The sequence below is a fragment of the Nelumbo nucifera genome, chromosome 4 (genome assembly GCF_055504915.1).
Source record: "Nelumbo nucifera cultivar China Antique chromosome 4, China Antique-T2T, whole genome shotgun sequence".
Classification (NCBI taxonomy): domain Eukaryota; kingdom Viridiplantae; phylum Streptophyta; class Magnoliopsida; order Proteales; family Nelumbonaceae; genus Nelumbo; species Nelumbo nucifera.
In genome coordinates, this window is record NC_142652.1 from 3,715,890 (window position 1) to 3,731,346 (window position 15,457).

Below are 15,457 nucleotides of genomic sequence, written 5' to 3' on the forward strand. Positions count from 1 at the left end.
CATACTTTCTCTTGGTGACAGGATCATAACACTTATAACCCTTTTATGTAGGAGAGTACCCCAAAAAAATTCCTTTCGTAGCCCTAGGATCCAGCTTGGTCTTCTTTGGATCCTTTACATGTATAAAACATGCACAACCAAAGACCCTAGGAGGAAGAGGAAAGCCTGGAAGGGTAGGACACAGAACAGAGAAAGGGGTTTTCATACCCAACACCTTAGATGGCATCCGATTTATTAGATATGATGCAGTAAGTATTGCTTGAGACCAGTAGTGCTTGGGAACCTTGTGCTGGAATAGTAAGGCTCGAGCTGTCTCCAATAGATGTTTATTCTTGCGCTCAGCAACCCCATTCTGTTGAGGGGTATTAGCACAAGATGATTGATGTAGCATGCCAGCATCTTCCATGAACAAGTTCAAGGATTTTTCAAAATATTCAACAACATTATCTGACCGGAATTGCTTAATCTTCTTGTCAAATTGTGTTTCAATCATTTTGCAAAATGCCATGGTTATCCGTGACACTTCATCTCGTCCTTTTAACAGGTAGATCCATGTGCATCGAGAGTAGTGGTCAATAAAACTGATAAAGTAACGAAAGCCATCAATAGAAACAATAGGTGAAGGGCCCCAAACATCAGAATGAACCAAATCAAAAGGAGCTTGAATTTCATTACTGGAAACTGGATAAACAGTTCTACATTGTTTTGACAGTTGACATACTTCACAAACTAAACTCTGACTTGAAATGCCCTTAAACAATTCGGGAAACAACACTTCCAATGAAGAAAAAGGTAAATGACCTAGCCTAGCATGCCACAGATGCAACCTAGCTATTGACTCTACATTCTCCGGACCACTAGCAGCAGATGCTTGTAAGACTGAACCGATGTCTGCATCAAAATAGTAGAGGCCTCCATACTCATGACCGCTCCCAATTGTTCTCCTCGTTAATCTGTCCTGAAAGACACAATGAGTAGGAAAAAAGGTTATGCTACATTTCAAACTTTTGGTAAGTTTTGAAACAGACAAAAGATTCGAGGTAAGACTAGGAACATGCAGAACTGATTTAAGAGAGAGGTCCTTGCTTAGGTCAACCACCCCTTTGCCAGAGATGGTGGAGAAAGACCCGTCAGCAACACTCATCTTATCCTGACCAGACAACAAGTGATATGAAGAGAATAAGGAGGACATATGTGTCATGTGGTCAGTTGCACCAGAACCAATAACCCAAGAAGTAGAGTCAATAGGACTAGTTGCACTAAAGGCAGAGACTATACCTGATCTGGCAAGAGAGGTGAAAGCAAAAGAGTTACTCCTTAGTCGGGCAAAAGCCCGACTAAGACCTCTACCTCACCAGCAATGAAGCCCAAAGTATCGACTCCGGAGGAATTAGCAACCTGCCCCATGGAAGAAGAAGCCACTGTTGGTATACTCTGTGAGCTATCACCATTGTTACTAGTGACAAGGTTCCCACTTGCCGCTTGACCCTTCTGTTGCTTCTTGTCTTTTCTCAATGCAGCTGGCTTCAGGTGAGGATACATGACCCAACACTTTTCTTTTACATGTCTTTCACCTCCACAATGAGTGCACTTAAGATGCCTTTTGTTTGGATATCTGTTCCCCTTTTGATTTGTAGAAATCAGGGCTGAATGTTCTACAGATTGTTCAGCTGGCTGCATCTGAGTGCCAACTTGCATCTCCTTTCTCTTGACCTCTTCATTCCTTACCAGATAATAAACATGATGTAGCTCGGGCATTTCATCTCTTCCAAGAATTTGTGACCTTATGCCCTCATACACTGGGTCCAGGCCAGCCAAGAACTTAAAGGCTATGCTCTCTTCAATCTGCTTATCATGTATCTCCTTGTCCCTGGCATTCTCCCAATCCAGAATCAAGTGATGATCAAGTTCTTCCCACAGTCCTTCCAAAGTTGCAAAATATGTTGCAACTGTCATATCCCCTTGCCTTAAAGTAGCAATGTCTTGGTTCAACCTGTAAATTCTAGCATTGCTTTTCTTCTGTCCATAGGTTTTTGACACTTTTTCCCAAATCTTAGCTGCTGTGGGAAAGTGTTGAACAGTCCTGGCAACTCGTGGAGTCATAGAAGCAAGCAGCCAGGACATAACTGTGGCATTCTCCTTGCGCCACACTGCATACTCCACACTGCCAACTTTGGGTTCCTTCTTCTTCCCATCTAAATAACCTGTGAGTTCACGGGAAGTAATAAAAAGCATTGCAGAAACGGACCACTCCCTGAAGTTGTATTCATCCAGCAACACACTTGTAATCTGCAAGTTGTGCATATTCGGGTTCTCCAGATTTGAAGACCTCCCACCTGGTCTGTTATCCCTAGAAGAGACCTCTACGGATATTGAAGACATCTTGGTTGCAGACTTTGTGTAGATAACACTGTTTTAGACTAACCAAAGTGGTCACAGTTCTGAAGTGGACTAGTTACAGCAGCAAGAAGTATTCTGTGAGCTAGTAACCGACCTGAAACTGAGAGCTCTCCACCACTGCACTATGCATACTTCTCTTGGGCTTCGACTTCTGCTACTGTGGAGTGTGCTCACCCCTACAACCAATACTAGGACTGCTGAAATCAGTCCTCAACCTAGGTCTGTCCTATACAGACCTCTCTTAGCAGCCGAATGGCTACTAACTAATAGAAGCAGTCTAGTAGGACATCAACTTCTGGGTCTTACTTCCCTTGTGCCCTACAACCAAGGGAAACCCTAGGTTCGAACCTTGTTCTGTTCTACGGCAACCCTAGGGTTTCCCCGCAGCAACCAGGATAAAAAAAAAAAGACAGAAAGAAAGCAAGAGAGAAGAGTTGGCGTCGGCTGTAACCAGAAGATCGCTCAATGCTTTGATACCATGTTTGCTGAAAGGTTTTAGCTAAAGTAGTAGAAGAGAGGTGAAGGCAAACAGGTGCTGAAAATGTCGAACTGAGTAACCCAGTTGTCAGTACTATTATTTATAGTAGATTACAATACAGTGTTACGTGAAATGTTTGGAATGCCCCTGATTAGTGATGGGACACCTAGACTGCTTAAAACACTAAACAAACTTAGGCCCAATAACAAAGGCCCAGTACCTAACAGCTTAAAACCCAATACTAACTAACATGTACACTTATCAGCCGAACCAACAATACATAAAATCAGTCAACTTAACACATGGGAAGCAAAAAATTCATTAAGCTCACCATGGAAATATTCTTTCGCGTTATCTGATTGAAAGATTTGAATCTCAACATGAAATTGTGTGAATACCATCCTTTGGAAGTCCCTTATAATCTTTGGGACTTCGTCTCTGGTACGCATAGGAAATATCCATGTATAATGAGAAAAGTCATGAATCAAGGTGATAAAGTATTTATATCCACCCTCAGAAGTTATAGTAGTAAGCCCCCAAACATTAGAATGCATAATATGGAAAGAGAAATTTGCTCTTTTGTTACTTGAATGAAAAGTTGTTCAACATTGTTTACTCAATTGACATGTTTGACACTGAAAATCTGACACCAAACATGACTTAAATAAGGATGGAAACAAACACTTTAATATTTCAAAGGACACATGACCTAGATGATTATGCCCCAAGAAAAAAAAAACTTGACTCTTATTGGACTGACCCAATTAACAATGTGACTCTAAAGATGACCTAATGAAGATGACACCGAGAAACCAACCTTGTTGTTAAGAGTATAGAGACCATGCACTAAGCTTCCTCTACCAATTGTCCTCCCAGAAGTTAGATCCTAAAAAGTACATGAACCAGGAAAAAAAGGTTACACTAAAATTTAAAGAATTTGCGATACTACTAATGGAAAGCAAATTGATAGGAAGTTTAGGTACGCGTAATACATTATTAAGGTTGAAGCCATGAGGAAGAGATATTGATCCCTGGCCTGCAATGGATGAGAATCATCCATCTGCAAGCCTCACCTTATCTCTTTCGGACAACAAGCTATAGATTTGGCTTACTGGTCATGTGGTTCGAGGCCCCTGAATCAATAATCCAAAGGGAATCAGTGGCAGTGGAAACATGGAAGGCAGAGGCCACATTACTTGATGTAGATGCAAATGAAGTAGAGGGAGTACTAGTAACTGAGTTGTCCATCTTAGAGCCCTACCATACAATTCTAGATGATTGCGGAATGAGTTCATGATATATTCCTTAGGGTCAGGACTCGTGGACTGTTCCTGTGTAGCACTAGGGTTACTAGTAGACTGAGAATTTTGAGCTGCCATATTTGCTACATTGTACTTCTTCTGGCCCTGCACCTTACCCTTCTCTTCCTTTTTTACAGCCCACTTTGGTTTTCCAAAGAGCTCCCAGCATGTATCACGAGTATGTCTTGAATGTCGGCAGTGAGTGCACCACAACTTGTCCTTGTCATCAACTTTCTTGGGATCACCACTTTTCTTTCCTACATTAGCACTACCTGTTGCAGCTAATAAAATCTGCTGCTCCCCCTCATTTGCAACCATTACACTCCGCGTACTTTCCTCAGATTGGACCAAGGCATGCACCTCTTGGACTGAAGGCAAATCACAACTTCTCAAAATGCTGCTAAGATACCAACTTCTTATAGGCTTTGGCATCATCATCATTCTTCCATTCTATAGTCTGATAGTGATCCAACTCCTTCCAAACAGAAATAAGAGCTGAATAATATGCTGACAAACTGTGGTCACCCTGTTTACAAGTTGAGGATTCAGCCTGTAACTGATAAATCTTGGCATAGTGTCTTTGCTCAAAGTAGGTAGTTTTAGCTTGTTCCCATATCTCATTTGCAGTCTTTCCCCATATAAAATTCTTCTTCATCACCATGCTGTTCTTCTGATCCCACTTATCATGTTCAGCTGTCCCATCTTTAGGTTCTTTTACTCTCCCATTTATGTATCCAACTTTTCCCCTAGCTGTAACATATAGTTTAACACCTTTAGCCCACTCTAGATAGTTCAAACCATTCAAAGGGGCAATTGGCATCAGAAAAAGCATATTCTCAGCATTCATACCAGCTGTACCACAGGTTGATGTAATCCCAGACGAAGTTGAATCATCAGTTGCCATGTTGAGCAGGTTCTACAATTCAAAAGGAACCACTGATGTACACAGAAATAGGTCTCCACCCTATTTCTACTACCCAACACACACGCAGGCACAAAGCACACACCAATCTGCCTCCTAGAATGGAACACCACTGCAGAAAAAACCACTACTAGTAACTAACAGACCCAAAAAACCAGTCTTCAATCATCATTAGGCCCCACAAACCACACCAAAAAAAAAGGCAGCACATACCTATAACGAGGGAGCACACAACCCCCTATACAGCACCTGTACGAAGGTGAACATAACAAGAATGCAGCCTTCACAGCATCGGCTGTCATGGTGTCACCCACTAGGGTTTCCTTGGTATTATGACCAAGGAAGAACCCAGAGAAGTCACAGTCTGAGAATTCTGACCAGTCTGATTGGGCTCTAGCACCTCACAGTTCAAGAAATTAAAAAAAAAACTGATGAGAGGAGATGTAGTTCAGAGAGAGAAAAGTCCTCCTATTGCCCAGAAGTTTGCTCTGATACCATGTTTTCTTCTAGGAAGAAGAGAAGAAAGGGAGAATAAGAGAGAAGGAAGAGAAGAGAAGGAGAAGAGAGATCGGCTGTTTGGGAGCCAAGACATTAGGCTGGCGGCGCCCGGCTTTCTATTTATATTAATGAGATAAAAATAAAAGAAGGAAAAATTACATCCTTGCCCCTGGAGGCACACCCTAATAAAAAACAATAATAAAAAGCAGTAAACAAGATTACAGCACCCTAAGACTGACTATAAAATACTATAACAGCAGAAACAACTAACAAATCATTCTAACAACAAATCTCACCTCCATTGAATCACTTGCTGTTGCTACTACATCTCCATAGTCAAAACTTAACTCTCCATCATCATTGCTATCATCATCATCATCACAATCATCATCTTCAAGTCCACTGAATTCATAATCAATATGCTGCTGTTCAGCAATCAGTTTTACATGTGCTTCAACATCCTCAAGAGACTTGAGTGCCTTCCTAAAGAATTTTAACTGTATGAAACAAAGGAACAAAGTTTACCAACTGTCAACTAAGAAGAGAAATCTTGCTATCATAAATTTTCATTTTATGGGGGAGGGAGGGAACCTGTGCAGCATGATGCCGAGCAGCCTGTGTCAGAAGACTTCGAGATTGCCCTTTCTTCAACGACTTTAAACGAAATACAAAGAATGTTGCCTCCTCATCATACTCATCATGAGCTGCCTTCAACTGCTGAGAAGAAAAACTTCCTTTGCTGCTTCTTGGCCTTCCTTTCTCCCTCTGTGCCGCCAATATGTATTCATACATGTTTCTGAAGATCATACACTTTTAAGTGAGAAGACATTCACTTCATGGTATCAGGGAAGATAAAAAGGAAACAGTCAGACCTTTTCTCATCGCATTGCCGCTTCATATCCTGAAACCGGAAATAAGGTAAAATCATCAAATATAAGATCTAACAATTAAAAGCCAACTATTGAAATTATTGTAAAAACTTAATTTCTTGTCTGGATCTTGAGAATAAATTGCAGGTGCTAAACAAGAAAGAAACAAACAGGAAATTAATCTTCATTGAGTCCTAATAGATGAAGCTTTATATATAGAATTTTAAATCCAATGTGTATTTTGAATAGGAGAAGTTTGAGATTGCAAGATGTCAATTCAATAACTTTTTATAAAAAAATAAACAATGTGGATAAAAAAGACTGTTAATTAACAAATCAAATACTAGGAAGTTTGAAACATTCAAAAATGCATGTTTAAAAATAAATGCACTAACATCTGAGTGTGGATTTCAAAGCAATGTACCTCCACCACCATTTTCAAGACTGTTGACAGTTGTTTTGTGTACTCGGGTTTAGTACCTCAAGGGTACTGTTGTAATTTCTCCCTTGTTTATATTGTACGACTGGGCCAGTATAAATAATAACTCTTACACTCGCCCCCAGGATTCTGGAGGGTTTTCAGTCCACTCGACTCTCCTCTCTCCTTTCTTCTCCTCTCCTCTCTTCTCTTGCTCTTGCTCAACATGGTATCAGAGCAAGTCGTCCAGGCCTGAAGGGTGGTGTCAAGCAAACCTGCTGTTCAATGTCGTGCATATGGTCTCTCCATCTCCCAGAGCTGCATCCCTCGAAATGCTAAGCTGTTGCATCCAGTTCGACCCAGAAGTTATAGTGACCTTTCATCTCCCAGAGCTGTCTCCATCGAACTCCTAATCTGGTGTACTCAGTTCGACCCAGAAGTTACAGAGTCTTTTCATCTTCCAGCCCAGAAGTTGTACCTCTTGTCTGCTCGACTGTGGAGAGGCTATTGTTTGAGGTTCGTAGAAGGAGTTCTGGTTTACAGAGAGACTATTGATTGACTGCCCTAATGATTGTCTGTTCAGCCGATTGATGGACTGTTGATTGACTGTATTCCTTAACAAAGTAACTGTATTCAGTTGTTTTTTTTTTTTTTTGGTATTATGGACTGTTGATGCCCTGAAGCTGATATTGTATTAATCTTATTGATTGACTGTTCGGCTACCCTGTTGTTCTCATTGACTGGTTGGCTATCAGGCCTACTGATTAGGTCATTCAGACCTAGTGATGTACTGCAACTGCAGTGTTTCTTTTTGATTCCTACAAAATCGTAGGCCATACAGACCTGTTCTTGTACTGCAACAGCAGTGTTCAGACTTTGTTCTCAGTGAAACCGTAGGTCAGAAAGACCTGTTTCAGTACTGCAACAGCAGTGTTCTGATTTTGCTCCCAGTGAAACTGGAGGTCAGAAGGACCTGTTTCTGCAATAGCCTTGTACGGCAGTACTCATTTGGTTGCTGTTTCGTTTTATTCTGATATCATGGGCAGTGAAGATTCAGCCACATCTGGAGTTTCCTCAATGCTGAATGGAATGGGTGGGGGTGACCTATCCTTTCCTATGGTTGTTGTCCCTCTTGATGATTTAAATTACCTAGAGTGGTCAAGAGGGATCAAATTATACATCACTGCAAGGGGGAAGATAGGCTATATTAATGGGAGGATAAAAGAACCATCACTGTTGTCCCTCTTGTTATGTCTTGGCTCTTGGTTTCCATGCAACCTCAAATAAGGAAGAATTTCATGTGGGCTGAAACTGCAAATGAAATCTGGGAACAAGCACAGTCTACTTATTCAGAATTGCGACACTATGCCAAAATTTATCAACTACAGGCAGCATCATCTACTTGTAGACAGGGGGAGAGGTGTTTATCAGTTTATTACTCTGACTCGACCTCTGTCTGGAAGGAGTTGGATCACTACCAGAGTGTGGATTGGAAGTGTGATGAGGATGCCAAAAAGTACAAGCAACTTGTCTCCCAACAAAGGGTGTTTGCATTCTTACATGGTCTGAATCCTATGTATGAATCTATCAGGGTTCAGATTCTCAGCTCTAAAGATCTCCCATCTGTTCAGGAAGTCTATGCTCTTGTATAGTCTGAAGAAAGCAAAAGAAATTTGATGAACAGCCCTGGTGGGGATGCTGTTGTGTTGGTAGCAAAAGGGGGTGTCTCTATTGGTGTGGGATCTTCCTCCAGGAAAGGAGATCTCTAGAAAAAAACAGAAGATAAGGAAAAATTGTGGTGCACTCATTGCCAGAAACCCCGACACACCAAAGATACCTATTGGGATCTTCATGGGAAACCAAAATGAGCTCAAGATCTGACTAAGAAGCAAGGTTCAGAGGTGAATAAGAGGTCCGAACAGCAAGGTACAAAGAAACATCACATGACCAACATGGCTACTTGGGAGAATCAGCCCCCCATTTCTACTGTGACTCAGACACATCTCATTGGACCTGACCCGAGGGAGGATATTATGAATTCCTTCCGTGACCATTTAGAGCTCTATGGTAGAGTAATTCGTCAGATGAATGCTCCTCCCTCAACCTCATTTGCATCTACGTCAGGTAACCCTGCCACTGCTTTCCATGTTGCTTCTCACACCCCTGACTCTCCATGGATCATTGATTCTGGAGCGTCAAAACACATGACTGGTACGTCCTCTTACTTTCAAACCTATCACCCTCTTTCTGGAAGAGACAAGGTGAGACTAGCCGATGGATCATACACTTCCATAGTTGGTCAAGGAACTCTCTCTCTTCCTCTTGGTCTTACCCTTTCTGATGTCCTTCATGTTCCAAAATTTCCCATTAATTTGTTCTCTGTTAGTAGTGTTACTAATTCCTTGAATTGCTCAGTGACTTTTTTCCCTTCTCATTGTGTGATTCAGGATTTGGCCTCGGGGAGGATGATTGGTAGGGGACGTATGGCTGATGGACTTTACATGCTGGAGAATAAGGCTGGTCTTCATGTTACAGAGTCTATGAGTTAGTCCTGTAAGAAAAAAGTCTATTTATGGCATTGTCGTCTTGGTCATTTGTCTTTTGAGTCTTTGAAAGTTGTATTCTCAGAACTGTTTAAGTCAATGTCTGTTTCTGACTTTTCTTGTCAAACGTGTCAATTAAGTAAACATTGTAGAACTCATTTTCTTCAAAGAAATAGTTAATCTGAATCTCCTTTTCACATTGTTCATTCTGATGTATGGGGCCCTGTTACTTTACCATCTGAGAGTGGCTACAAGTATTTCATTACCCTCATTGATGATTATTCTAGATATACTTGGGTATACCCGATGCGAACCAGGGAAGAAGTACCAAAAATCATTCAAGATTTCCAGCGGATGGTCTTCACTCAATTTCAAACTGAAATCCAAAATTTTCAATCAGACAATGCAAAAGAATTTTTTCATAATGACCTCACGGAGTTTTTTGCTTTGCGTGGTTCCCTTCACCGTAGCTCTTGTGCCCGCACACCACAACAAAATGGTGTGGCCGAACGGAAGAACCGACATCTCCTTGAAGTGGCTCGGGGTTTACTACTTCATATGAATGTTCCCAAACGTTTTTGACTTGAAGCTATTCTTTGTTCCACTTACCTTATAAACCGTATGCCCTCTCGTCAGTTAGAGTACAAAGCCCCACATCAACTTCTCTTTCCTAAGGCTCCTCTTCTTTCTATTCCTCCTCGTGTCTTTGGTTGCCGGTGTTTTGTCCAAAATCTGTCTCCCACCCGTGGGAAATTGGATTCTCGTGCTATCTCTTGCATATTTCTTGGTTACTCCTTCACTCAAAAGGGATACCGTTGTTTTGATCCTGTTTCTCGGAAATTCTATGTCTCCATGGATGTTTCTTTCTTTGAAGATGAGCCTTTCTTTCCTATTTCTCCTAAGGGGGAGTGTAGGCATGAGGAGAAACTGGTTCAGCTTCCCTCTCTCCCTGACCCTCCGCCTTTTCGTGTTTTTTCTCGTCGTCGCAAAGGCCAACCAAATTCAAGAGCTGTAGAGAATCCGGAAGCTGTACCTCCAGTGCCACCAGACTCCTCGGGGGAAGATCATACTCACTCAGGTATTTTGGCTCCCAATGATGTGCTTGAATCTATTGAAAATGATTCCTCTACTGCTAATGATCTTGATCGTCCTATTGCTCACAGGAAGGGTGTTAGATTGTGCACCACTAAACATCCCATTTCCAACTTTGTCTCCTATGAGAACATTTCATCCTCATTCTGTGCTTTCCTTACCTCTATTGACAGTGTCCTTATCCCTAAGAATGTGGCAGAAGCTCTTTTAGTTCCTGAATGGACAAATGCCATGAAGGAAGAAATTAATGCCCTTCACAAAAATGGCACATGGGAACTTGTTGATCTTCCTAAGGGAAAGGTTCCAGTTGGATGTAAATGGGTGTTCACAGTCAAGCATAAGGCTAATGGAACAGTGGAAAGGTATAAAGCTCGCTTAGTGGCAAAGGGATTTACTCAAGTATATGGAGTTGATTATGCAGAAACTTTTGCCCCTGTTGCCAAGATGAACTCCATTAGAGTCCTTTTCTCTCTTGCGGCTAATCTGGATTGGGATTTACACCAGCTTGACATCAAGAATGCATTTTTGAATGGTGACCTTGAAGAGGAAGTTTACATGATTCAACCTCCTGGTTTTCTGGCTCAAGGCAAAGAACAGAAAGTGTGCAAGTTGAAGAAGTCCTTATACGGGCTGAAACAATCACCAAGAGCTTGGTTCAGCAGATTCCACGTGGCAGTTCAACAGAAAGGATACAGACAATGTCAATCAGATCACACATTGTTTGTGAGAAGAGGAGAAGGTAAAATTGCTGCTCTAATTGTATATGTGGATGACATAATTGTTACTGGTGACTGGGATGATAAAATTCAGAGGTTGAAGTTTTTTCTTGCCACTCAGTTTGAAGTGAAGGATCTAGGACCTGCCAGGTACTTCCTTGGAATTGAAGTCGCCCGATCAAAGAAGGGTATCTTCATTTCTCAAAGGAAATATGTCCTAGATTTACTTCAAGACATTGGGAAGATGGGGGTGAAGCCAGTTGACTCTCCCATTGACCCCAACCATAAATTAGGTGACAGCCGTGGTGAACCTCTCAAGGATGTGAAACAGTTTCAGAGGCTTGTAGGGAGATTGTTATACCTTTCTATGACTCGCCCAAATATTGCATATGCTGTTGGTGTCCTCAGTTAGTTCATGCATGCTCCTAGGTCCTCTCATCTTGAAGTAGCAGAGAGAATCCTCCGATATCTAAAGAAGTATCTGGGTACTGGCTTGTTATTTCAAAAGCATGGACATTTGAAAGTTGAAGTTTATACAGATGCAGATTGGGCTAGATCCCAAAGTGACAGAAAGTCTACCAGTGGCTACTGCACCTTTATAGGAGGGAACCTTGTTACATGGAGGAGTAAAAAGCAAGGTGGCTAGATCCAGTGCTAAAGCTGAATATCGTGCTATAACTCACGGGGTTGCTGAAGGCATGTGGGTAAAGAATCTGTTGGGTGAGTTGGGTTTCCTAGTGGCCAAACCTATAACTCTATTCTGTGATAACAAAGCAGCTATAAGCATTGCTGCTAATCCGGTGCTACATGATAGAACAAAACACATCGAAGTTGACAAGCATTTTATTAGAGAGAAAGTTATCATAGGCGAAGTGTGTACTCCCTATGTCACTTCTGAGAACCAGCTTGCATGCATCTTTACAAAGGGTTTAAACCTTTCCAGACATCATGATCTTTGTGACAAGTTGGGCATGATTGATATCTATGCTCCAACTTGAGGGGGAGTGTTGACAGTTGTTTTGTGTACTCTTACACTCGCCCCCAGGATTCTGGAGGGTTTTCAGTCCACTCGACTCTCCTCTCTTCTCTCTTCTCCTCTCCTCTCTTCTCTTCTCTTGCTCAACAAAGACAAATTTGAAGAAATTTTTGAATTTCTTATTTTTCAATTTTAACTAAACTAGCAATTGACCACAAATTAGATGACCCCATATAGTTGGAACAACGCTTTGTTGAGTTTTTTTTTTTTATAAGTAAATGCATTTCCAATAAAAGGACAAAGCCAACAACCAAGCACCTTAATCAAATTTCCAATCTTTGTAGAGGTCTGTTTTGGAGATTGACCTGTAGAAAAAAGAGTCATTAGTGAAGAAATTGGACATAAAAGGTTACAACCACTGTTTTTTTGTGGAGGACTGTGTTGGGCCAAGCCAGGAGACAGTGTATAATAGTTGAGGCTCAAGCCTGATGTTTTTCTGCTGAGCCGAGCTCGAATAGCCAAATATCCGGCTTGGCTTGGCTCGAAGCCACCCATACTGGTTAGGGTGGGATAGGAGTTGTTTTCTATTAGGGGCTTGCCAAGGGGGATGTTTGTCACTGTTGTGGTCTGCATTGGGGATGGAAGTGGGTGTGTTGTCGGGTTAAATTGTTATGTATTTTAGTTTGACCTACTGTAAGATTGAGACTTTTTCTTTTTAGAAAGGAGAGGTGATTTTCTTTTATGTAGCTTGCATGTCTATCTTTGGTGGGGTCTGGCTTTATAAAAGTTGGTGTTCTATTGTTTTGTGTAGTGTGGTCTTGTAGCCCTGTTTTCTTTGGTAGTTTCATATCACCTCTTCTTTTACCCTTTTCTTCTTCTTTAATGAATTTTCTTTTATTATAAAATAAATCATTTCCAATTTTTGACTAAAAGAAGTCTTGCTTCTAAACCAACAAATTCTTCTTACAGGGCTAAAAATGGTTGAACCTTGCAACCTAAAGGTAACAGTAAAATTTATTAGCACAAGCCACACTAGCGTAAACTCACACATCCCCCCCCCCCCTCTGTGTGGCCAGAAACTTGAAGTACTAGTAAGACCATAGTTTGCAATAGCTAAATTCTATTTCACTCCTGGAAAATTGGAGAGCATGGAAAAAACTTAAAAAGTTAAAATCTCAGATGCTGATTATAATTGAAAAAAGTACTCCAGGATATCAAGCCATAAAGATGATAACACCTTGCTATTTAAATTTACCTGATGATTTGTTCCTTTCATCTAGTGGAAAATTGATATTTTCATTGGACTGCTTGCTTTAGTGCATCTCAATTCAGTTTTTAAGGTAGGAGTGTCATCAGCATCATTTTTTTTTATCAATGTGTCGTCAGCATCATTACTAACTCTAAGTGGTCCATTTTTATTGAGGTCATGCCCTCCTTGGAAACTTCCATTAGTGCTTGGCATCCTCCTTAAGGTTTGGCCAAATTTTTTTAATGGTTCATTTTTCTTTTTACTTCCTTTTATTTATTAGGCAATCAGGGCCTGTTAGTCAAAGATGGCTTTTGGAGGGATGAAGATGGTAAATCATTGATGACCTATGGACTTAATTGACAGTGTTAGCCTAGTAGAAAGAACTTCTCACCTTAAAGGTCTGGAGATTTAAACACTTCTTCTCTATATAATCATTTAGGCTGTATTTGGTTTGAAAGAAAAGGTAGAGAAAGGAAGGGGTACAGGTAGCGAAACCAAGCACAGCATTAAGGCAACTCAATAAAGATAACATGATGGACTAGAAGAGGCAAATGCCTGTGTAGACCTTGTGTTGTGCCATGAAATCCTTGATCTGATTCCCTGTTGAATGCCAGTGAAGAGCAGGGGCTGTTTGACAACAGCTGAAATAGCTGAACTGAATGACTTATTGCTTTATCTTTTAGTGGATAAAGCAATTAAATAATAAAATATTCGAGGGTATGGCAATCAACCCAACCTACTTTTAAGTTTGTCAATCAATTAATGATTTCACAGAATTTCTTCCTAAGGGTGAGTGCTTAGGGGATTATTTCCTGTGGATCTCTGTTACATTGAACTCTCTATTTTTCCTTGCCTTAACCCTTCCTAAAGAATTTGAACCTTTTTATCTCCTACTAATATCAAAGAGCATAGAAGAAAATTACTTCTAAGGGGGAAGAATGAAAACCAGGCAATTGTTCTGCACATAGAATCAAGAAACCATCAAATTATGTTACCCAGATATGATAAGGACACAGGTCAACGATGTTCCAAATACAAAATTGACACAAAAAAAAAATTAAACATCCAACTTCATAAATCCCAAGTATCTGTATATCATAATACCAAAACTAATCACTGTCTTCATATATTATAAGAGAAAATAACGGAGAGGAACAAACCTCCACAGTTCGAAGTTCATTGAGAAGGGATTCTGATGGTGTTGTAATTGTTTGAAAAATATGGGAGCGCTGATGCATGAAAACAATAAGTTATTATCAAGCCCAAATCAAGGCATAAGTCTTAAAACGATAACACAAAGGGGAAACGGCTAACTGTTTATAATATAAAACAGTGACTCACATAGCTATCAACAAGTTTCTGCAGTTCAAACTGAACTTTTCCCAGCATTAACAGAACTCTACCTGGATTAAAAAAAAAAAAGTGTTACAGCACAATCCATTGGATATTATAGAACACTCAAACTACAAAGAAAATGAGGTAATACTCAGCTTCAATGTTAAAGCAATGATTTTGGCATGATTCAAGACAATAACCCACATATTGCTAATAGAGAGAAACCAACTTCATTTTAGGAAAACAAAAACTTAAGAGAGAGAGAGAGAGAGAGCCACAGATTTGTTGAAAATCATGAAAAGAAGAAAAAAAGAAATATCAAGCTTCCTTCATGATGTCATGATTCAGAATGCACATAGATGTAAAAGATGAAATAAAATGAGCTACAAAACAGGAAAAAAATATTAGCCCCCATCCTTTTTTTTGTGGGGGGGAGGATCAGAAATGGTCAAAAATTTTATTATTAAAAATACATAATATACAGATTACAAGAGAAAGGTTGTAGACCACCATTTGTTATCTACCCTAAGGTGATTTTTATACAGGCTTCCCTTGAAACCAACCCCAATACATTTCAGATCTATTTACCCCTTGCCTTGCTAATCTATCAGCTATACTATTAGTGCTTCTAGTAACCCACTGAAATCTGACATCTAATTC

General features: G+C 40.4%; 1 protein-coding gene across 7 annotated transcripts in view; it reads right to left on the minus strand.

Annotated features, from left to right (window-relative positions):
• Positions 1-15,457, minus strand: part of LOC104591801 (uncharacterized protein At2g33490-like) — a 33,083-nt gene that overhangs the window by 12,338 nt on the left and 5,288 nt on the right. For all 7 annotated transcript variants that reach the window (XR_734317.3, XR_016085763.1, XR_016085764.1 and 4 more), the window contains exons 4-8: positions 14,804-14,865; positions 14,623-14,691; positions 6,472-6,500; positions 6,191-6,395; positions 5,896-6,096 (exon numbers count right to left, since the gene is read on the minus strand). Coding sequence is in view for 4 of the 7 variants with exons in the window: in XM_010250837.3 (XP_010249139.1) it covers positions 5,896-6,096; positions 6,191-6,395; positions 6,472-6,500; positions 14,623-14,691; positions 14,804-14,865 (566 nt within the window). In the remaining 3 variants the exon portion in view is untranslated. The remainder of the gene's footprint in view (positions 1-5,895; positions 6,097-6,190; positions 6,396-6,471; positions 6,501-14,622; positions 14,692-14,803; positions 14,866-15,457) is intronic.